At 41.2% G+C, this 23046-nt stretch overlaps 1 protein-coding gene across 2 annotated transcripts in view; it reads right to left on the bottom strand.

Moving 5' to 3' along the window:
- Positions 1 to 23046, bottom strand: part of inpp5l (inositol polyphosphate-5-phosphatase L) — a 47047-nt gene that overhangs the window by 9416 nt on the left and 14585 nt on the right. Inside the window, exons 2-8 of one of the 2 annotated variants that reach the window (XM_089119399.1) lie at positions 17321 to 17362; positions 16367 to 16467; positions 15981 to 16068; positions 6681 to 6744; positions 2530 to 2639; positions 898 to 950; positions 466 to 585 (exon numbers count right to left, since the gene is read on the bottom strand). In XM_089119399.1, coding sequence (XP_088975525.1) covers positions 466 to 585; positions 898 to 950; positions 2530 to 2639; positions 6681 to 6744; positions 15981 to 16068; positions 16367 to 16467; positions 17321 to 17362 — 578 coding nt within the window. The remainder of the gene's footprint in view (positions 1 to 465; positions 586 to 897; positions 951 to 2529; positions 2640 to 6680; positions 6745 to 15980; positions 16069 to 16366; positions 16468 to 17320; positions 17363 to 23046) is intronic. The other variant, XM_039682782.2, reaches the window with a different exon arrangement.

Here is a 23046-nt window from a genome sequence, read left to right as displayed (position 1 = left end):
GACTCGTTTCTATTATTATACGTCAGGTCAGAGGTTACTCTTCCACCGGAACTAGACTCGCGAATGGCCGCCATCGGACGCCAGTGATTATATTTTTCTTACAATTACGCATTGCTTCGCTTCAGATGGCCTTTATTAACCCCCTGGAGCAATATGGATTACTTTTATAATGAATGAATGTGCTTTTTTGGCCTCCAAAATCTAGGGTATGATTCACTCTCTGATTATAAAGCTAGTAAGAGCCAGGATATATATTTTTATAACTCCAATTGTGTTTGGCTGAAAGAAGAAAGTCATATAAACCTAGTATGGCTTGACGGTGAGTAAATTATGGGATATTTGAATGTAATGAATGTAACGTGCACTAAATGTGTGTTATTTAATTCCAATTTCAATGTTGTCTTTGCATCAGTTGACATTTGTATTACTTAAATGTATTTACACACATAATTCAGGAGCACATACCTGTTGATGACATATCTGAGAGCTTTCTTGCGGTTTGCCGAATACACTGATGGACTAGCGTTGCAGGCTATGAGGTTGGAGGCGTCGTGAAACAGGTGAACATTCACCAGGTCTAAACCCCTGCACACACACACACACACACACACAGATAAACACAATATATTATATGGGGGTATCTGTGACTGATGTGGGACATTAGCTGATAGGATGGAGTTCACAGACTCCATTCATTTATCACTCAGTCTTCAGGTTCCTGTACTACTCTATTATACTTCTGTCATGTGTCTGCTATTAATGCACTTCTGATGACATACTATTCCACTAACACACAGCTAACACAAAGTGAAGCCAAAAAACACTTACAGGATAGGCTGTTAAGAAAATTCTGAGGGAAATCTCAAAAGGTGAAGAAGAGTGTGAGTGAAAACATACTGGTTGTGAATGATCCATCGTGTCCTCATGTAGCCTTTTCTGGACCACTTGAACTGTAATCAAATGCACACACACACATATGCATAATAGAAGGAGGCATCCATATATTTTTATAGACAGAGTTTGAGTAATCAATGATCAAGTCAATGACAGTATTAAATATAAACATAATAGATACATTTAACATTTAAATATTTTAGTAATAACTGCATGTTAAATATTTAACTTTCATTTAAATGACCAAACATTTAGATTTTGCATACAACCTTGTTACTGTATGATTTCCCTCTCATTATAAAATATGTAGCATTCATTAAAATTGTGACAACTACAAAAAATGTGGTCCATTTATACAGCATGATGGGAAGATAAGTCAAAATCATATTCCACAATATTACAGACATGAATATATTTAATGAATTAATGAAATGTTTAATCAATTTATGATAGTTTGTTCTGCTTCCAGTTTCTGTGTATTTCAAGGTTTATGTAACAAATGCATTTAACACTAGAACGGCCACAACGGTCATTTTGACCGTTTTGAATTTTATATCTACAATAACTTTGTTGAAAAAAATAATAAAATCCTGCTGGTACCTGACTTTTCCTAAAATTGTCTGTATTTTCATTTAAAATGCTTTTCATATAAATGAAATTACGTAAACGTAAGGCAAAACAAAAAAAATGAACATATTTACCTATTTCGGCCATAGACGGTCATATTGACCGCACTGAATTTTGCGGTATTTTTTTGTTAAATATCCCGCGGTTGATCGTGTTCTCTCTCAACTGTCAACAGAATGGTCCGTCCAGTCACCTCTGTAGCAGTGTTTGCTATATAATAATTTCTACATTAGTTGTTGATCAGAAATAAGCAAATAAAACCGGACTACAGTTATCTATACTTACGTTAACTATGGGCTATATACTGCAAGGCTAAAATGTCTAAAATGAATGAGCGAATGAGGAGGAACATGACTCGAAACATGTCCCTGGAGATGCTTCAGAACTTGACGAGTGATGATTGGGATGCAGGGGAACAATCGGAGGTGGAAAGTGACAGCGACGTTTCCTGGGTGCAAGTTAACATTTCCTCCTCATCAGAGAGTGATTCAGAGTCAGAGTCCACATCGGAAAAAGAGACGGCTGCTATCATCAGACACGGCGGATCCAGATGTTCCCTTCATGTCGGATGATCCTGGTGAGCTCTGCTGCCCTGTCCTGCGCTGTTTGTTTTGCTTCATGGGCTGTTCACTAGTTCTGCTAGTCCTATTATTAGCCTATTGACCGCTTCGCATATCGTCACTATCTAACATTTTCGTCATAGTTTTTGTCATTCAAACCTAGTTTTTATTTAGTTATCGTCTCGTTTTCGTCTTTGAAAAAATGTGGTTGACAAAAATAATTATGAAAATTATTCATCAACACTGTTTTGAATCTAACGGTCAAAATGACCGTCTGTGGCCGTTCTAGTAGTTTTGGAATTCTGGCACTTCTAGTGTTAACCAGTATAAGAGTGAGTAAATTATAAACTGGTGCATCCCTAAAAATGTAATCAAACCACAAGTGTGTGACACAGCTAAGAGAAATTCACCACAATTATATATAAAAAATAAAAAACACTACACGCACACTTACATCAGGCCAAAAGTTCTTGGGGAATTTCTCTTTTTCCATGGTAGTCACTCCTTCCAGGGAGCCCACGTACTTGTTATGGCCTGAGACAGCTTTAAACTCCTTCACTACAAGGAGGAGGAATAAACAAACAAGACATATTGTTAGAAAAACATGCAAATGCAAAATCAATATACTAATGTTGGAGTTGTCGTGCAGCTGTAGGCTGTGAGAGCAGGATCTATGAGACACTGATTTGATAGGGCACCACATTCATTGGTCCACTGATCTTAATGGCTCTTCTATTAGTCCTCTCCTTGAGAGCTTATTCATGAGATGCTGTGACTAGAACAGATGAAGGTTCGAGAAAAAAAAGCTCACGAGGTTAAATCCTGTTCTATCAGAGACACTAACCAAACGAGTCAACGGAGAACATTCATTTCTGTTGTGTTCGGTTGGAAATTCATCTCTCTGCTAATAGGAGTAAATATTCCACCAGTAAGCTTGAGTGAATTCCACAAATGTAATTTTTTTGTACAAATTAGGAAAATCATTGTACCCTTTAACTCACTTCATTACACAATTTCCACAAAACCTTGAATCTTGAATCCTCTAATCTTTAATATTGAATAAAACATTTTGAGAAGCAACACTTTTCCTCAACTCTATTGCTGCATCCCAATTCGCATACTATCCGTCCTAAAAAGTATTCGAAAATAGTATTAGTACGTCCCAAATCGTAGTATGAGTGTTCCAAAGAGACCCGGGTGGCCTACTATATCTGGTCAGAATCCGAAGTGCAGATCGATGCACACTCTAACAGGTGATATTGCCCACAAACCATTGCGCTTTCACAAGCCATTACCCACAAGGATTCGGTTAGAACTACAAAAACGAGTAAAAAGACTACAGACATGGAGGACGCGCGAGTCCAGCGGTTATGTAGAGAGGTTTAGATAAAGGGCTTTAAGTGATTAATTATCAGTATCTAACCAGACGAAAATGTATTACTTCAACGTTGGCTACATTATTATATTGCATCTGCAGAAGCTTGGTGAACTTTTGTAAAGATACGTTTAGCCATTAACTTTTAAATGCTTCATTACATTCAAATTGCAAACACATTCTGAGAGTCTCCGCATGAAATAACATTTATTCATTCAGCTGACGCTTTTATCCAAAGCGACTTACAATTGATATGTCAGAGATCGCACGCCTCTGGAGCAACTAGGGGTTAAGTGTCTTGCTCAGGGACACATTGATGATTCGAACCGGGTCTCTTACACCAAAGGCATGCGTCTTATCCACTGCGCCATCACCACCCCTACGTATGAAAGACCCACGATTGGCAGGTGAACGTGCGACAACATTTCTCTCCGAAACGGTAAGAAATTAAATTCGATTAAATGGACGATTTTAACTGTGACGAGATGACAGGGAGGTTTAGGATGCACGCAGTGTTGTAGTCGAGACCACCTCACTCGAGTCCGAGTCGACACAGAGACCAGAGAGAGTCGAGTCCGAGTCAAGACCGAGTCCATAGAGAGTCGAGTCCGAGACCAGAGACGGTCGAGTCCGAGTCGAGACCGAGACCAGTGAGGGTTGATTACCTAATTTACTTTTATTTACTTAAAGGGTAAGTTCACCCAAAAATGAAAATTAAGTCATTAATTACTCACCCCCATGCTGTACCAACCCCGTAAGACCTTCGTTCGTCTTCGGAACACAGATGAAGATATTTTTGATTAAATTTGAAAGCTGTATAACTACCACATTGGCTCCTAAGGGACTGCCTCTTGACGGCCCAGAAAGTCAATGAAGAAAATGTTTAAATATCCCAAGTGACTACCGTGGCTCAACTATATGTTTATCAAGCGACGCGAATACTTTTTGTGCGAAAAAACAAACAAAAATAACGAGTTTATTCGACTATTTCTTTTCTTCCTTGTAGGCCAGAAACGAGACTTCCTTAGATTTCCACGACGCATGCGCGAGAATTGCGATCTGAAGTAGTGTAAGCAGATCGCAAATCTCGCGCATGCGTCGTGGAAATCTAAGGCAGTCCCTTAGGAGCCAATGTGGTAGTGAGACAGCTCTCAAATTTAATCAAAAATATCTTCATTTGTGTTCCGAAGACGAACGAAGGTCTTACGGGGTTGGTACAGCATGGGGGTGAGTAATTAATGACTTAATTTTCATTTTTGGGTGAACTAACCCTTTAAAGAAATCCTTTTTTTTTTTACTAAATTTACTTAGAGTTTAAAAAATAGGATCAGTTTAGGGTAAAAAGGCCACATAGTAGGTGGTGTTAAAAGTAATTTTATTACAATTTGTCATGTGCAGTTGCGCACTAGAAAATCGCCAATCACTGGGCGTGTCAATCAATTTAAAGAAATATTTTATTAACATACATTATTAATCATGAAAAATATTTTTTATTGAACTCGAGCGGACTCGGGAATAATTCCGAGTCCTAAAAAAAAAATGTTCGAGTACGAGTCAATTCCGAGTCCAAATGGACACGAGTCCATGACAAGACCAAGGCCATTAAAATATGGTCTCGAGACCGAGTCCGAGTCTCGAGTACTACAACACTGGATGCACGAGACAGAACTGTCCGTTAAAGATGATGAATTAGTATGTCCCAAAGCTTGCCTACTCTTTTACTACACACTCAAAAGTATGTAGTTTTTCTTCACAAAAAGAGTACATTCTTTTAGGTAGTAGTATAAGTAGGCGAATTGGGACACAGCATACGTATTCACCTGAACTTTTAACTTTTGAATTCTTTTTAAATGTAAAGCATCTTTATGGTTTTACTTCACTTTATTCATTCACATTTTTTCATTTTTTTGTGACTGTAGTTCTGTCAGTTAAAGGGATAGTTCACCCAAAAATGAAAATTCTGTCAGTATTTACTCACCCTCATGTTGTTCCAACCCCGTAAGACCTTCGTTCATCTTCGGAACACAAATTAAGATATTTTTGATGAAATCGCTCCTGCATACTAGTCCATAAGCTTCTTCAGGGACTGAAACTTGCCAGCTCCAAAAAGTTATTAAAGACATCGTTAAAATAGTTCAAGTGACTACAGTGGCTCAATCCTAAGTTTATTAAGTGACGAGAATACTTTTTGTGTGCAAAATAAAAATAAAAATAACGACTTTACTTCAAATATTCATTTCCTTCTATCTGGGCCTCGAGTCAGGTTACTAGTTTAACAGAGTATGATCTGTTATACGTCACACGCATCACACACATGACCAGCGTCGGCCAATAGTGAGCCTACGTGTGATGTAGCTCTACGCTATCACGCTACGCTAACTGACTAGAGGCCCACAGAGAAGGAAGTGAATAGTTGAAATAAAGTTTTTTGCGCACAAAAAGTATTCTCGTCGCTTGATAAACTTAGGATTGAGCCACTGAAGTCACTTGGACAATTTTAACGATGTCTTTAATAACTTTTCGGGGCTGGCAAGTTTCAATCCCTGTAGAAGCCGAAAATTTATTCGAAAATATCTTCATTTGTGTTCTGAAGATGAACGAAGGTCTTACGGGGTTGGAACAACATGAGGGTGAGTAAATACAGACAGAATTTTCATTATTGAGTGAACTATCGCTTTAATACAATGTTTTTTTTTTTATGAGCATAAATTAAAGCATGTTTTATTTACTTTATGTATGCATACCATATGGATACAATTTAGAAAATATAATTTTTTTTTCTTATATACATATTTTATATTATATTACAACAATTTACATGTTTGTGATGTACTTAGATGTCATGAAAATAATGTCACAATGCAAAAATCTTAATGGTCCTAAAAAAAGAAAAATATAATTTTCTATTATACAGCTCTCTTGAATGCCAAATTCAGTCAATGCTTGGCATTCAGCGTTCAAAAATTTCAGAATAAATCGCAGCTCATCCACAGGTAACAATGTATGACCAACTGACCACTCCATAACTGCTAAAATACTTTGTTTATTTATTGATTTATTTGCTAATAAGCAAGATGATGCACAATCAACTAGTCATTATTGCAAAATACCCAGTGATCGGGATTTTGCAATATAACCAGGACTTGTTCTTGACAGGTTTTGTGAAATTCAACCATAATATTAAGTAGTATAAATACTTACATTAATCGAAATAAAATTCTTACCATTGAAGTCATATTGTTGGATATTTTTCAGTGACTTGTGGATGAAATACATGCTTCCCAGAGCCTAAAATCAAATAAATAAATCAGTCAAGCAAACAATCATACATTATGTTGTGTGATCTTCTAATCGAAGCCCTAATAATATCCCGAGTGGATACAGGGCTAATGACCTGACAGCTTAAAGTCATGCACAAAAAGGGGTTAATGGAGATCTCCAATGTCTGAAGAGCTGCTTTGATTTTAGATGATGTTGATGATGTGCTCGCATCATAATCATTAAACCCTGACTTTCAAGACTCCGTTACAGTCGATTTCCTTCTGTCTGTAAAACAAAACTATCCAATCATAAACTTGCCCATAGTTTTGGTACCCCAAAAAACACCTAGATATGCCCACACAAATACTCTACTCGCAAACCTCACACACGCACACTCCATGCGTTTTCTGACAGCACGCTGAATGAATTTAATGTACTAGCTGCTTGCTCTGGTGAGCGCACATCAATCCAGCTCCGCAGAGATCAATACGGACAGAAAATTAAAACAATCACACAGGGATTAAACACGGGGCCCTCCTGTTGGCCAAACACAAGCCGCATGGATGGCAGAGAAAAATGACCTGCCATTGAGGGACGTTTTGACATGAAGCACACCACACCGTAAACACACACACACACACACACAGTCAGGTTTTCTTCAAAATATCCATCCCAGGAGAAATAAATAAATCTTGTGAGAGAAATTATACTTTTTTAATATGACAGTGCTTTCCAGATGACCAGTCTTGAGAGACTGGACATTACAACAGGCACATGTGCTACTCAAGCACAACAGCTCCGGCAGGGGCCAGAAATTATTGGGGAGAAAGATGGGAAATTGGACTGGGAAATGGCGCAGACTGGATTAACCATTTTTGGGATTTGTCTGTTGAGAGTGTTATATTATAAGAGACTTCTACTGCAAACCACAGAACGTTTGATCAGTAGTGTATTTGTTTTGTTGGCCATCAACAAAGACAACCGAATTCTTTAACACTCTAAGGCTAAAGAACTAAAAGCCAATATATTGTATTGCTGTAAAGTTTCATTAAAAACTGTTGACAAGGATTGAGTGTATTTGAAATACTACTGGGCCATGGGAAAATTTGGGTCTGTTTGATAAACAAATAATTGTGTGTTGGCAAAAAAAATCTAATCTTGCTAAAATTTTGCAGGTTTTTATAATGAAGGTCCTCATTGCAGTCCATGAACTCACACACACACAGCCATTGGCTGTGTTAACACCCACCTTCATTCTCATTTGTCTCACATCATCTGTATTGATTTGTAATTAGTTTTCTGAGGGTTGTGAATCATCGCTTGACTGGGAAGAGAGTGTGTGTGTAAATGCAGAGAGCGTCTGGCACACATCGTACAAATGGTGTTTAGATAAAAAAATCACTTTTAAGTCAATACATTTTTATTAAACCCTGCACTGGCCTGATTGATGAAGATAGGTGTAAAGCTGCAAGTGTGCTGATTTCTCTTTAAGTGTGAATGTGTGTGTGGGGCTGTGGGTGCATTGTGATGAACCATTTTTTTGACAAAAATGATTTGTGCACTTAACATTTGTATATGTATAATTTGGGAACAAAAACTGAAGCAGGTGTGGCAAAGGGCCCACGTACAGAAAAACTCTGCTACTAACAATCCTACATCAACAAAACAAATACACACTCACTCACTCACGTACACATTCAGTTTATTTATCATGTTCAGATGAGAGGGGCCTAATCAATAGTTTTAATCTGGAGTTAAACGTATTGACTCGGTCTGCTGCCTGGCCACTCCCGCACATTAACCCAGTCCATCAAGGTACAGACCAAACACATTGTGTACAAACACACAGACAGCACCTCTCACCTGGGTGGGCTGAGGGTTAATACCCTGCCAAACACCAGCAACTTCTCTTTTCACAGATATTACGGTTACTTTTGAGTAATGAAAGGGGTGCCCCTGGGCTCTATCTTTGGTCCTTCACTGTTTTTAGATAGTAGCTGCAAGATGTAAAGTCAGAATTGTGAGATATAACGTCAGAATTGCGTGATATAAAGTCAGAATGCATGATATAAAGTCACAATTATGAGATATAAAGTCAGAATTCCGTGATATAAAGTCGCAATTGCTTGTTATAAAGTCACAATTGAGAGATATAAAGTCAGAATTGCATGATATAAAGTCACAATTGCGTGTTAACTTATAAAGTCAGAAATGCATGAAATAAAGTCAGAATTGTGAGATTTAAACTATTCTGAGGGGGGAAAAAGTTAGTCTTTTTTCCCCTCTTAGAATTGGCTTGATAATTCGCAATTGCAAGTTAATATCTCTCAATTCTGAGAAAAGATGTCAGAATTTCGACATAAACTCGCAATTATGTGTTATAAAGTCAGAATTGCGAGATGTAAAGTCACACTTCAGACATTTTTTCTCAGAATTGCATCTTTATATCACGCAATTCTGACTTTATATCTCACAATTCTGACTTTATAACACGCAATTGTGACTTTATATCTCACAATTCTGACTTTATATCTCACAATTCTGACTTTATAACACGCAATTGTGACTTTATATCTCACAATTGTGACTTTATATCTCACAATTCTGACTTTTTAACACGCAATTGTGACTTTATATCTCACAATTCTGACTTCATATCTTGCAATCGTGAGATAAAAAGTCGCAATTATTTTTTCCCTTTTTTTATTCAGTGGCGGAAACAAGCTTCCATAGTATATTCAATTTTTAATAACTTTTTAAACCTGTTGTAGTACTCTGAACAGTTAAAATAAATTCAAGGGTGTTAAAATTATGAATCAGATTTTTTTTCAGAAATCGGACTGATCTTGTTATTGAGTTCCAACCTACTGAATCAATGATCTGGTCACAGTCAATAACAACTTACTGTGTGACATTAATCAGTTACAATTTTCAGTTACATTTACATTTATTAATTTTAGCTGATGCTTTTATCCAAAGCCACTTACAATTGCTGTATGTGTCAGAGGTCGCACGCCTCTGGAGCAACTAGGGGTTAAGTGTCTTGCTTAGGGACACATTGGTGTCTCACAGTGGATTCAAACCCGGGTCTCTCACACCATAGGCATGTGTCTTATCCACTGCGCCATCACCACCCCTACAATGGTGATGACACCACCAGTTAAAAACAAAATATAATATCATTCTGTTCCTAACAAAATAAAAAACTAATGGATGGCTTCAGAATACTATTTATTTATTCTTATGCAACACGCAAGTAAGCTATTTTCTGTGAATTCATTAGCCACTACAGATAAATATCTAAAATAAAAACAAAGTGCAGTAAACAGTACAACTATTTGCACTATGTGGTTTTATGTTTGCGAAAATACATTAAAATTATATGATAACAAATACAATCTTGCAATATCCAGCAGCATAATGGAAGCAGATAACAATGGAAGCTTTGCACAATCAACTTAAAAGGCCAAAGCTGCTGTTACATTAAACATAAGGCGGATAGTTCCCATTCAGGGAACTTCGAGCTGCGTGTAAACGCCGTGGGAACGCCTCTGCGTGACGAGTCATGAAGCACGTATGAAATCTGTCCAATGGCGAGACGGAACGTCATAGGCGGGGTGACGTATCGACCAGGAAACTATAAAGCATCCCCGAAACACAAGCGCAACAGCTTCTGAGTCTTCACAAGCGCTCTATGTATGAATATTGTCTGTCTGTCTGATATTGTATATATATATATATTGGAAATATGGCGAGCAAACAACAGCAGAATTTCAGAAAGTGTGTTCATCCCTGCCCTCGCTTCATCACGGGTGGGGATACACACGATCTGTGTGTTGTTTGTTTGGGAGTGCAGCATGCTCAGTCGGCTCTCGAGGGGGCCGGCTGTGAGCACTGCGAGTGTCTGTCCATGAAGACACTTCGCTCCCGCCGGGCACTCTTCGAGGAGAGTGGTTCGGTGCGCGCTCCCCGCGGCTCGGGTCCCGCTGCTGCCGAGGCACAGCGAAGGCTTGCGTCGTGGGGTTCGCAGATGGATCTATCAGCGGGGATTGAGACGGGCCCCGCCCTTTCTCTGCCCTTACCTGGTAGATCCAGTGCCTCAGTTCTCGCTGCGGGGGTCCGCGTTGCGGTTTCTCCTGCCCGGGCTGAGGCGCCATCACTTCAATTATCCAGTTCTGAGGAGCTGGATGTTGAAAGTGTGGATGCAGAGTCTATGGACTCAGTGGAGATCGGGGACTCGCCATCCCAGTCTCCCGCGAATGTAGAGCTGATGGAGGTTTTGACTCGGGCTGTGGAAAAATTAACCATTGAATGGCCAGTTGAAAAACAAGAGTCAAGAGTAAAAAGTAAAATGGATGAGAGATTTTTAAAATCACACTCACTACCTCCACGCCGGTGTTTGCCCTTTTTTCCCGATCTACACACCGAGGTGTGTAGATCGTGGAACAAACCAGTGTCAGCTAGAATTTTGACACAACAGACCTCTATGTACGCTAATATTGCTGGGTCTAGGGGACACGGTTATGGGGCGATGCCGAGGATGGAGGAAGTTTTGGCGAGCCATCTTTCTCCTGAGACGGCATCGTCTTTTAAAACACCGGCGTTGCCCACCAAGCCACTCAGAAATACTTCGGTTTTGGTGGGCAAAGCTTATTCAGCGGCGGGACAGGCAGCATCTTGCTTGCATACGATGGCCATCCTCCAGGCGTATCAAGCAGATCTGCTGAAGGATATGAGCGAGGGGGAGGTCGTCAGCACTGACGTGATTAATGAGCTGCGTCAGGCGGCAGATATTTCTCTCCGTGCCACCAAGGAGACGGCCAGATCAGTCGGCCGCTCTATGGCAGCCCTGGTGGCCACGGAGAGGCATTTATGGCTAAATCTGGCTAATATGAAGGAGAAAGATAAAGCTTTTCTCCTGGATGCGCCGCTGTCGACCGAAGGTCTTTTTGGTGGTTCTGTGAACGCAGTGATTGAGAGATTCCAAGAGGGAAAAAAGCAGGCAGCGGCGCTCCAGAAATGTCTCCCCGTCCGTACTCATCCTTCGGGGGCTGCTGGGCGAGAGCAGCCCCGCCCGTCGGGTTCCTCAAGGCATAGGGCGCAGCAGAAGAAGAGCGTCGCGTCTCGGGCTCCTCCCCAGCAAAACTGGGCTGAGACGCGGCGTTCTCAGGCGAGGTCTTCCCGGGATAGAACCGATCTGAGGACGGTTATTGTCGCCAGGAAGGCTTCGTCGAAGAAGTCCTGACGCCACTGGTGTCAGGCTACTGAGGGTGGTCCCCACCGTGAGACAGAGGTGTTCGCCGCTGAATCCGGCGCCCGCTCTCTCTCGGTGCCCTCAGGGGTTCGTTCTGCCAACCCTGCCTGTAATGGGGGGTGCAGACGGTCCCAGCGAGCGATTTCCCGAGGGACGCTCGTTTGCTCCGAGGAGCGATACAGAACGGTCGTTGAACCCTGCCTGTGCGCGGTCACAGGGCGCTGTTTCTGTTTTAAAAACTACTCCAGAGGCCAGTCTCGAGAGGCTGGTACCCTTAGTAGAATTTCTGGTAGAATGGGGAAGTCTTCCAAATATATCTCGTTGGGTCCTGCAGACTATCGAACGCGGGTACGCGATCCAGTTCAGGTCGCGTCCACCTCGTTTTCGGGGGGTTTTGCCCACAGTGGTGACCCCCGAGCAGGCTCTGGTTATGGAACAAGAAGTGAAAGCTCTGCTAATAAAGGGGGCGATAGAACGAGTTCTTCCTCCCGACAGAGAGCTGGGGTATTACAGCCGGTACTTCATTGTTCCGAAGAAGGATGGGGGGCTGCGTCCGATTTTAGACCTGCGCCTCTTAAATCGGTCAGTAGGGAAGCTCAAGTTCAAAATGCTGACTCTCAAGCAGATCGTGTCACAGATCAGGTCCGAGGACTGGTTTGTCACGATAGACCTAAAAGACGCGTACTTCCATATCTCCATCCTTCCGCAACATCGGAAGTTCCTGAGGTTCGCTTTTGGGGGCGAAGCGTACCAATATCGGGTCCTTCCATTCGGCCTAGCGTTATCTCCTCGAACCTACACGAAATGCATGGACGCGGCCTTGGCTCCGCTGCGTCTCCAGGGCATTCGCATTTTAAATTACATCGACGATTGGTTGATTCTGGCTCAATCAGAGCATCAGGCGATTCGGCATCGAGATGCCGTCCTCGCCCACATCAGAAGGTTGGGGTTGAGACTCAACGCCAAGAAGAGTGTGCTTTCGCCAGTTCAGCGGACCACTTTTCTAGGCGTGGTATGGGATTCGACGACGATGCAGGCACGTCTGTCGCCGGCTCGTATAGCCTCGATTATCTCGACTGTCACGCAAGTGAAGCTAGGCCAGTCACTCACTGTAAAGGAATTCCAGAGAATTCTGGGTCTGATGGCAGCAGCATCCAACGTGTTACCGTGCGGCCTGCTGTACATGAGACCACTACAGTGGTGGCTCAGGACCAAGGGGTTCTCCCCGAGGGGAAACCCGCTCCGCAAGATCAAGGTCACGCGACGTGGTCTCCGTGCCCTGGCTATGTGGAAAGAACCTTGGTTCCTGTCCCTGGGACCTGCGCTGGGAGCCCCGTGTCGCCGGGTTACGGTGACGACGGATGCCTCTCTCACGGGCTGGGGAGCGATCATGAGTGGTCGCTCGGCCCGCGGGCTGTGGCAAGACCATCATCTCCGATGGCATATAAATTGTCTAGAGATGATGGCGGTGTTTCAGGCTTTGAAACACTTTCTCCCAGACCTCAGAGATCATCATGTTCTTGTCCGGTCAGACAACATGTCTGTGGTCTCTTACATAAACCACCAGGGGGGTCTGCGCTCACGTCCATTGTACAAGCTGGCGCGCCAGATCCTGTTGTGGTCCCAGGGGAAACTTCGGTCGCTGAGAGCGATTTATATCCCAGGATACTTAAATCGGGGAGCGGACATCCTGTCGAGGCAGGGGCCGAGGCCCGGGGAGTGGAGACTTCACCCCGAGGTGGTGGAGCTCCTTTGGAGACACTTCGGTCGGGCCGAAGTGGACCTCTTTGCGTCCAGGGAGAACTCACACTGCCCGCTGTGGTTTTCCCTGAGTCCTCCAGCTCCATTGGGGCTGGATGCGTTGGTACAGGAGTGGCCGAGGGCACCCCTGTACGCTTTTCCCCCGATTGCTCTGCTCCCAGGGGTTCTGGAAAGGATTCGCCAGGAGGGGGCCAGTGTACTTCTGGTGGCCCCCCGTTGGCCAACCAGGGTATGGTTTGCGGACCTGATTTCCCTTCTCGAGGGTCCTCCTCTGGAGATTCCGGTCAGGAGGGACCTTCTGTCTCAAGCGGACGGGGGGATACTCCACCCCCGTCCGGAACTGTGGAGGTTGTGGGCTTGGCCTCTGAGGGGGCCCAGCTCATAGATTCAGGTCTCTCGACTGAGGTCGTGGAGACCATCCTCCAGTCCAGAGCCCCATCCACGAGGAAGTTGTATGCCTCGAGGTGGAAACTGTTCACCTCTTGGTGTGGAGAGCGACAGTTGGATCCAGTTAACTGCCCGTTGCCGGCAGTGCTGGAATTCCTTCAGGAACGCTTCTCCACAGGGTTATCGTACTCCACACTAAAGGTGTACGTGGCGGCCCTATCCGCTTACCATGTCCCTTTGAGTGGAGCTTCTCTTGGGAGACATCCCCTGGTAACCCGTTTCCTTCGTGGTATCCTGAGGCTGAGGCCGGTAGTGCGTACGAGGGTACCGACCTGGGATCTAGCGGTTGTGTTGGAGGGGCTCTGTTTAGCCCCTTTCGAGCCCATTGATGAGGTGCCTGAGAAGTTTCTTACTCTCAAAACCATCTTTCTCCTAGCCATCTCTTCCCTAAAGAGGATTGGAGATATTCAGGCGCTGTCGGTTTCCCCCTCGTGCTTGGAATTTGCTCCCGGTATGGCGAAGGCTTTCATCCTCCCTAGACCGGGGTATGTTCCGAAGGTTCCAACTACGGTTGTCAAACCTATAGTGCTACAGGCCTTCTGTCCTCCTCCGTTTCGGACACCAGACCAGGAGAAACTAAATCTGCTCTGCCCGGTGAGGGCCTTAGACGCATATGTCCACAGAGCTGCCCTGTGGAGGGAATCAGAACAATTATTTGTCTGCTTTGGGCCTCCTAATAGAGGTTCTGCGGCGTCTAAGCAGAGAATGAGTAAGTGGGTGGTTGAGGCCATTTCACTTGCTTATGAGTCCTCTGGTCAGCCTTCTCCCTTGGCTGTCCGGGCTCATTCAACCCGGAGTATGGCTGCCTCTAAGGCATTTTTATCAGGAGTTCCCTTGTGTGACATCTGTGAGGCGGCAGGATGGTCTTCACCTCACACATTTGTGAAGTTTTACCATCTGGACTTCAGCTCCACCCCTGGGGCTCAGATGCTTTCGTCAGAATGTGCACTCTGATATTCATACAACGGACACCTGCTCGCATGGCGGCGTTGGTATTAGCGTTCCCACGGCGTTTACACGCAGCTCGAAGTTCCCTGAATGGGAACGTCTCTGGTTACGTATGTAACCTTAGTTCCCTGAAGGGAACGAGACGCTGCGTGTCTATGCCATACTCCCAGCATGCCCGTGAGCGCTTGCTTCAGTCCTATCAGAAGCTGTTGCGCTTGTGTTTCGGGGATGCTTTATAGTTTCCTGGTCGATACGTCACCCCGCCTATGACGTTCCGTCTCGCCATTGGACAGATTTCATACGTGCTTCATGACTCGTCACGCAGAGGCGTTCCCACGGCGTTTACACGCAGCGTCTCGTTCCCTTCAGGGAACTAAGGTTACATACGTAACCAGAGACGATTACTTTTAATGTTTTTTTTTTTGTTTGTTTTTTTTAATTTTGCACCTTGAAAGCCTCCTGTCCTTATTCACTTTCATTAAAGTGAATAGCAGCCAGGAAACACATCCACAATTTTTTTGTATGTATATGAATTTGGTTTATAATGCCATTAATAAATTATGACAGAATTTATATTTTAAGTGGACTATTGCTTTGATTTTAAAGCACTGCTGTGAGTGTAGGTAAGAATAGCACTAGAATCACAGGAAGGTGAGTATTGGAAGGACAATCCAAAAATGGATGTATAGCTCTATCTAGTGGACATACAAACCAACCACAGCATTGATGTTGCAAAAGACAACACATTTTAAGTACGCGTAACGTGCATGACAGTTAAATGTGCTTCCCTTGAACTAAATCACCAGGGAAACAAAGTGAAAATACCAGATAATGCAACAACTGCCACACTCACCGTGAAGCTGTCCACAGCCTTGAAATGACTGTCTACATAGACACACACTCTGTCGAAGTCTGCCATCTCAGAGCTGGACTCTATGGTCCTATAATCAGAAGAAAGGAAGGGATGAAAACAATATAATTCTAGCATATCAAAATAGAAACAATAAATCTTTTGTAATCTGTTAAATACACTGCTATCACATCATTCAAAAAGGACTGAAAAAATAATGCTACCATCACATTATTTCTGGACACACAACAATACATCAGAAAACCATGTAAAATACCATGGTATATAAACACGGTAATCAATCAGTGGTCTGTTCTGATTCTGACGATACTGCCACAGTACTTTTTAATAAGGTGACTCATTTATAGCACAATCTGCCATATCCTCACCAGAAAAAGTTCTCTGCATGGCCCATGTTCATCATATAGTCCTTTCCACCAACTTCCTGAAAGTGCAGGGCGACGAAGCGTGGCTTGTACATGTGGACCGTCTAAGATGATAAGATTTACATTAGACATGCAATAAATTCCCTATTGTGTTTATCAGCTGTTGAATCACTGAATTCATTAAAGGGATCAAATCATAAGAATAATATAATGACGTGTTGTTTTTTTAATGAAAATACCAAACACTGTAGCTAGCACTGTACTGTAACTTCTCCAGTCACATAGATGTAGAATAGATAATATAACTCCAGTCCCCAGAAAGACTAACCATTAGAGTAAGTAGACTAGATTTGGAGATAGTCAAAATTGTTGTGTTCATGTCAGTCTGATCTTAATAGTTTGTGTGGCACATTCCAACATGTATTTTTTTTTTGTACATTTTTATAGAAAAATACATATAAATATATCATTTTGAGCCAGGTATATTTTAAAAGCAACTTCCAAAGATAGCAAACTTTATTGCTATCTTTGATGAAGTTGCACAAATAATGTCACCAGGCAAAAAGACAACCACAGACAATTCAAATACAAGGTAACAGATTTTACATGCGTTAGATGCCGAGATTTTCCAGCAGGGAAATCATTAAATCTGTGATTCAACTTCGTTTTGCTCACAACGTGACAGCAGATATAACATAACATGATTTAATGGTGTTCCAAAGACAGGTTGTATAAATGAGACAAACACCTTTAGGTTTACAGTGGCCGAGTAAAGTTCACTCTGCAAATGTGTGTGTGTGTTTATAGCAGGTTTGAACAGATGGGGAGCTTAGACGAAGAAATGGAATAAAAAAAGGATAAAAAAAGAAGAACCTTGTGTTGTTTAGTTTTTCTACTATAGAGCAACCTCAGATGTGAGTGTTTGAATGAGAGACACGTGAAAAGCATCAAACTCACCGTGAAGAACTCTCGCAGCCAGTCTCCTTCAATTTCACCCACCTGTGAAAAAAAGAACCAGATTTCCCTGTTAGGGCACTTTAATAATACTAATAACATAGTCAGGTAATAGCCACTGCTTTAAGCTTTGAACTGCATTGTGGATTACATTTACTGGGTAATAATGGATCTCAATTCAGAGATATTAAGTTTGAGCGCTTTGATTGTGCCATTACAGGTAAAGGTGTCACTGAAGTTCTTTCTCAAACCAGTCCAGTAATAACAAGTGTTATTTTAGTTCTCTAGACAGACATACAGATAGACTTGAGGTGTGTTATGCACTTTGCACATTTACTTTGTATTTCACAGCTGAATTTTAAATGATAATAAAACAATAAAGCAGCTGTGAAGCGATATATCATTAAGACTAGAGTCTGAATGTTGACATCCATCCATGGGGTGAAAGTACAATACATCCCTCTCATTAGATTACTGAGTTACTCTAACACCTTTACCAAACTGGACAAGAACAAATGCATATAATAACAAATATAATAGTATAAACATGATGACGTATATGCAGCTGCATTTAAGAATGAAGCTAGATTGTGTGTTAGCAAGGAAACGGCAAGATTTTGAACAAAGAAAAACATGAACATTTAAAAAACTGCATGAATAATTTAAGAACTGAAAGCAAAAACCGTTTTAAAGTGAGTGAGTGTGTGCGTGTGTACTGGTGGAAAATGTTGTTAAAAAAATAAACCGTTCTTTTATCTGAAGGCTTTGAGAAGCAGGTTTCAAATACGATTAAGTCCGATCCTTTAGACATCAATCTATGAAAAGTAAAGGTACTGTTTCAATATCATAAACAATATGCTGCAGGCTCAATTTTAAGACAATACTGTAACTAAGCATGTAATTATAAAGTGAAAGAGATTAGCTTGAATTAAAAAAACATATGGACCTGGTTGAGATGCACAAACAAACAGAGCAAATGTTTTTATAAAAGCACAGTGTTAAACTTTTTTTTTTTTTTTTAGAAAAATAAACCTATGTGAATGGCCTTTTAAGAGAAACACAACCTCAGATATGTTGATCTCCTGATATATTGACAACACAAACACATACAGGTATTTGTCTTGATAACCCCTTAGTCACCTTATATTATATATAGCGATTTTAACAATAAAAGTAACATATTGACAATTAAAGTAATTGGCTTTACAGCAGCAAAAATATAAAGTTATTGTCCTGCTAGTTAGTTTTAATTGATTCACTTCCGTCACAACGATCATTGGTTATGAACTTAGGGGCCGCTAACACTTCTAACGGTAAACCCTTAATACAATCCGGCCGCTCATTTGCACAAAACAGTGCTTGGTGGCTCGAGAACGATGCAAACCATTAAACAGGTTCCAAGGTAGAATCCTTGAAAAATGTATAACACAAAAAATTGTATCGCTTCTGCATAGCCACCTAAAACGGAATTATCCCAAAAAAAATTTATCTGTACAGACAGAGGTAAAGGGAATGAGGCCTTCACAGGGAGGGACTAGTGACACTTTAGGACTGCATTGCCGTTGTGTCCTTCGTCAGATCTGGATACGGCCTGGATCCGGTGGACTGCGTTAAACCTCAGAATAGACAGATAGACTAATATTAGCATAGACGCCATCCTCCTTATGATGTAACAACAAGTACATCAGGATTTACGGGAAGTGTTCCTGGTTCCGACGGACCTAGTCTATGCAGCCTAACATTGAATTATAGAAGTCCATAATGTGTTATGTGTATGCTAGGTCAAAGAGATGTGTTTTTAGTCTAGATTTGAACTGATAGAGTGTTTCGGCTTCCCGGACAATGTTATGTTAGGAAGACTGTTCCAAAGTTTTGGTGCTAAATAGGAAAAGGATCTACCGCCATAAGTCGATTTTGATATTCTAGGTATTATTAACTGGCCGGAATTTTGAAATCGCAATAGACATGAAGGACTATAATGAGTTAAGGGCTCGCTCAAGTACTGGGGAGTTAAACCATTAAGAGCTTTGTAAGTAATCAGCAATATTTTTAAAGTAGCTGCTGCATTCTGGACCATCTGTAGTTTGTTCATTAGATATTAGATTTGTTTTAATTTAGATATATTTTTAAGATGGCAAAATGTGTTTTTACAGATACTAGACACGTGACTTTTTTTAAATGAACAATTGATATCAAAGAGCACACCCAGGTTCTTAAATGACAACGAAGACTTGACAGAACAGCCATTAAGTGTTTTTGTCCAATAATTAGAATCTGTTTTTTTTTTTCTCAGAATTAAGTGAGAGGAAATTACTAGTGTGAATTGCAGCGTTTCGTTGGGGCGTGAAGAAATATAGAGCTGAGTATCATCATCATAACAGTGAAAACTAATTCCATGTTTCCTAATGATATCTCCTAAGAGTGAACAGCAGCGGTCCTAATACTGAGCCTTGTGGTATGCAGTACTGAACTTTTCATCGATAAGACATCTCTTAATTTAATGCAACAAACTGATAACGGTCAGATAAGTATTATTTAAACCATGCTAATGCAATTCCACTAATGTCAACGTCATATTCAAGTCTATTTTAAATAATTTTATGGTCAATTGTATCAAATGCAGCACTAAGTGTTAATAGTGTTAACACACCCGTGAAGTTGCAAGAAATCTACTTTCCCTCCTGTCCTCCCACATTTGTTACTTCTCCGCCACTTCCTAATTTTACACATTCTTCTCTTATATAAATTATAAAAATGTTCTATGTCAATGCAAATGAATTAACAGTCCCGTTTGGTATCATTTAAAATGTCTCAGTGTGACTGGTACAATGGTCTCATCTCGACAGAAGTTAACCAAAAGGTAATAAAGATTTCAAGAGTTAAGAGATACTTTGTTTACTATGGTGGATGCGCCCCTTTCCCAGAGTCCTTCATCCAAACTACATTCAGTTCCCTGACAAGGTGCAAACCCCCAAGGTCTATTACCATAGTCAATGCAAATTCCTTTTGTAAGTTCATGCACCACAATGGGGGGATGTTTTGTCTTGGTCTAGGTATTTAAATAAATGTTGAGAAAGTCTTTCAGACACTGAATTATGTATACTATTTTTGTCAGGAATGCATCTTTTATTCATAATTCCAGAGCATTATCTTTGAATTGTTTATGTAATTGAGATATAAACTGATTTGGATTTATTCCGACTTACTCTGAAATTATTAAATCTAGTAGATTACGTTAACGTTTACGTTAAGTCCATAACACATCAAGTCTACACTCGGGTTAGTAATGGATTAACATACTGTTCATCTGAAGTTTTAGAGCTCTGACTAACACATTGGCATTAGTCATGTATACATAGAATGTAGAGGCTAATAATGGGGTTTTCCATTTAGAACAACAGAGTGTTGTTAGACCAATCTAAATAGGGGTAAGCCTCAACCTCTGCTTATATTATTTGATTTATCCAGACTGTGGTCTATTTCAAAATACCTATTAGATAGAGGGCCCTAATTTAACGATCTAAAACGAAAGTATCAAAGAAACTTTGTGGGTGTTGTGGGTCTTGGGCGCTGTTGCTATTTTACTGGCAGAATAAATGACTCTTGCACCCGACACAAGTTTAAAGCGGTTGGTCTGAAATAGCTTCATTATTCCTAGGAGTGGTTTGGGCGAAATCAGACCGTCATCCAACATATCCTTAAACAGCAGATGCGCATGTTGCATAGCAAATTGTTATTATAATGGCAGATTTACCAGATGATTTCACATTCTTCAGATTTTTTTTTCCCTGGTTGTGTCTTGCCATTATTGGGCAAACAGGTCTGATCCGTCATTACATCAGTTAGCCTTAAAAAATTGGGTAAATGTGTAAGCTAGATTTAGGTCTTAATTTCTTATATAATATCTTCATGGACATCACAATAATTTCCCTCATGTGTTAATATATTTCCTTGTTATAATGTATGATTTGCAAAAATAAAAACTGCTGCATCCTCGTTGATGAGAGAATCAAAGTGTATGCGCGTTGTGCACCCGCTACATTATGGCCAAAAATGCGTGCTTAAAATAGCATTATGAACAACGCGCAACACGCCACTGACTTTAAACCAGGTTTTTTTTCTGGTCAGTGGTGGAATTGTTTTCTGGAACTGCAAAATAGCACTAAGGAATGTGCTATTGTAATGGTGCCAAAACATGCCTCCTTTTTGTGGCGAACCGCCCAGGGAGCGCAAGTTCATTTCCTAGTTTACCGACGTGCATCTGTGGAGAGAAAAGTACGCTTTGCGCGGGTGCAAAATAGGAACGATTTTGTGTACAGTCATTTGCGCCGGGTGCAAGATAGGGCCCATTGTCTTTCAGATGAAATGAGTTTTCATAAAGATTCTTGCAAATCATGCATAGCAGAAATGCCTTGCATTTAGGAGAGTAGGTAAAGGAATTAGGCCCTATAGCTCTAAAACATGAAATGGGTTCAGGAGGGAGCTGATATTGAGAACTAGGTTCAATAACATATTTCAGACATGTGATATTTTGTAGCAATTCAGACATTTCAAACACACAGCTGTGAAAAAGAAGTAGACTTTAACATACTTGTTTAACTGTGAATGTCATAGTGGCAAACAGGACGAGGCCGATGGCTGTGAGAGAACGGCACGAGGTGCGACATGATGAGCAACACCTGTGAGACGCACCGGTTTCGTATCTCTCACAAGCCCCTTTTCCACCAAAGCATTTTGAGAGCCGGTTCAGAGCCGGTGCCTGCGCGCGAACCAGTTCTTTGTGTTTCGACGGCCAAAGAGCCGGTTCTCAGCCAGGAGAACTGGTTCCAAAGCGGCACCAACTCTTTGCTGGACTAGAACCGTTCTTTTAGCACGTCATGTTTACGTCGGGGGCTGGGGCGGGTTTAGATGTGTTCTAAACATATTTTCTGACCATCGCAAAGCCAGGAGAACCTGCAGAAACGCGCAAGCGTTTTTATTTATTTATTTATTTTATTTGAAACATAAGCAAAGAAGAAAACAGTCACGATATAGAACAAATAAATGGAAAGAAAAAAGACACAATTACAGGGGTACATAACTTATCAGAAAAGATTACATATCAAACGAAAAGATTAAAAGACTTACATATTTCAATAGTTTTTAAAGTTTTCTTGGTACAGGAGTTAGAGATAATCCCAAAGCAATGTACTTGCAAGCGTTTCTAGTAGAGCCCGACCGATAAAGGATTTTGAATGCCGATACCGATACACATTTTACAAATATTTACAAATTCTTACAAATATTGGTTTTAAAATCCGATATACCGATATATCGGCCGATATTTTATTTATTTATTTTTTAAACTGGACATGATAGTCACAAATTCTGTCATGCTTATTTGAGTTAAGAGAACTGATGGGGATGTTCTTTTAATTGTTATTCAAGCAATGTATGTATCGTGACCAACTCCGCGAGTGTTGCCAACTAAACAGGGACTGTGTAGAGTGCCCTCTGGTGGACAAACTATTCAACTCCAACACTCATGACATGGTTCAAGCGTGTTTCGTCCGTTTTTATTTTATTTTTTAAATATTCATTTATCGGCCATTATAACTGCCGATACCGATAGTTTGGAAAATGCCTAATATCGGCCGATAATATCGGTCGGCCGATATATCGGTCTGGCTCTAGTTTCTAGCGACGTGCACAGTGACGTAACAACGACGTTCCCTGGGCGCTCTAGTCAG

This window comes from Pimephales promelas, chromosome 14 (assembly GCF_988280905.1).
Source record: "Pimephales promelas chromosome 14, fPimPro1.hap1.1, whole genome shotgun sequence".
Lineage (NCBI taxonomy): Eukaryota > Metazoa > Chordata > Actinopteri > Cypriniformes > Leuciscidae > Pimephales > Pimephales promelas.
This window is presented reverse-complemented; position numbering and strand designations above follow the sequence as displayed.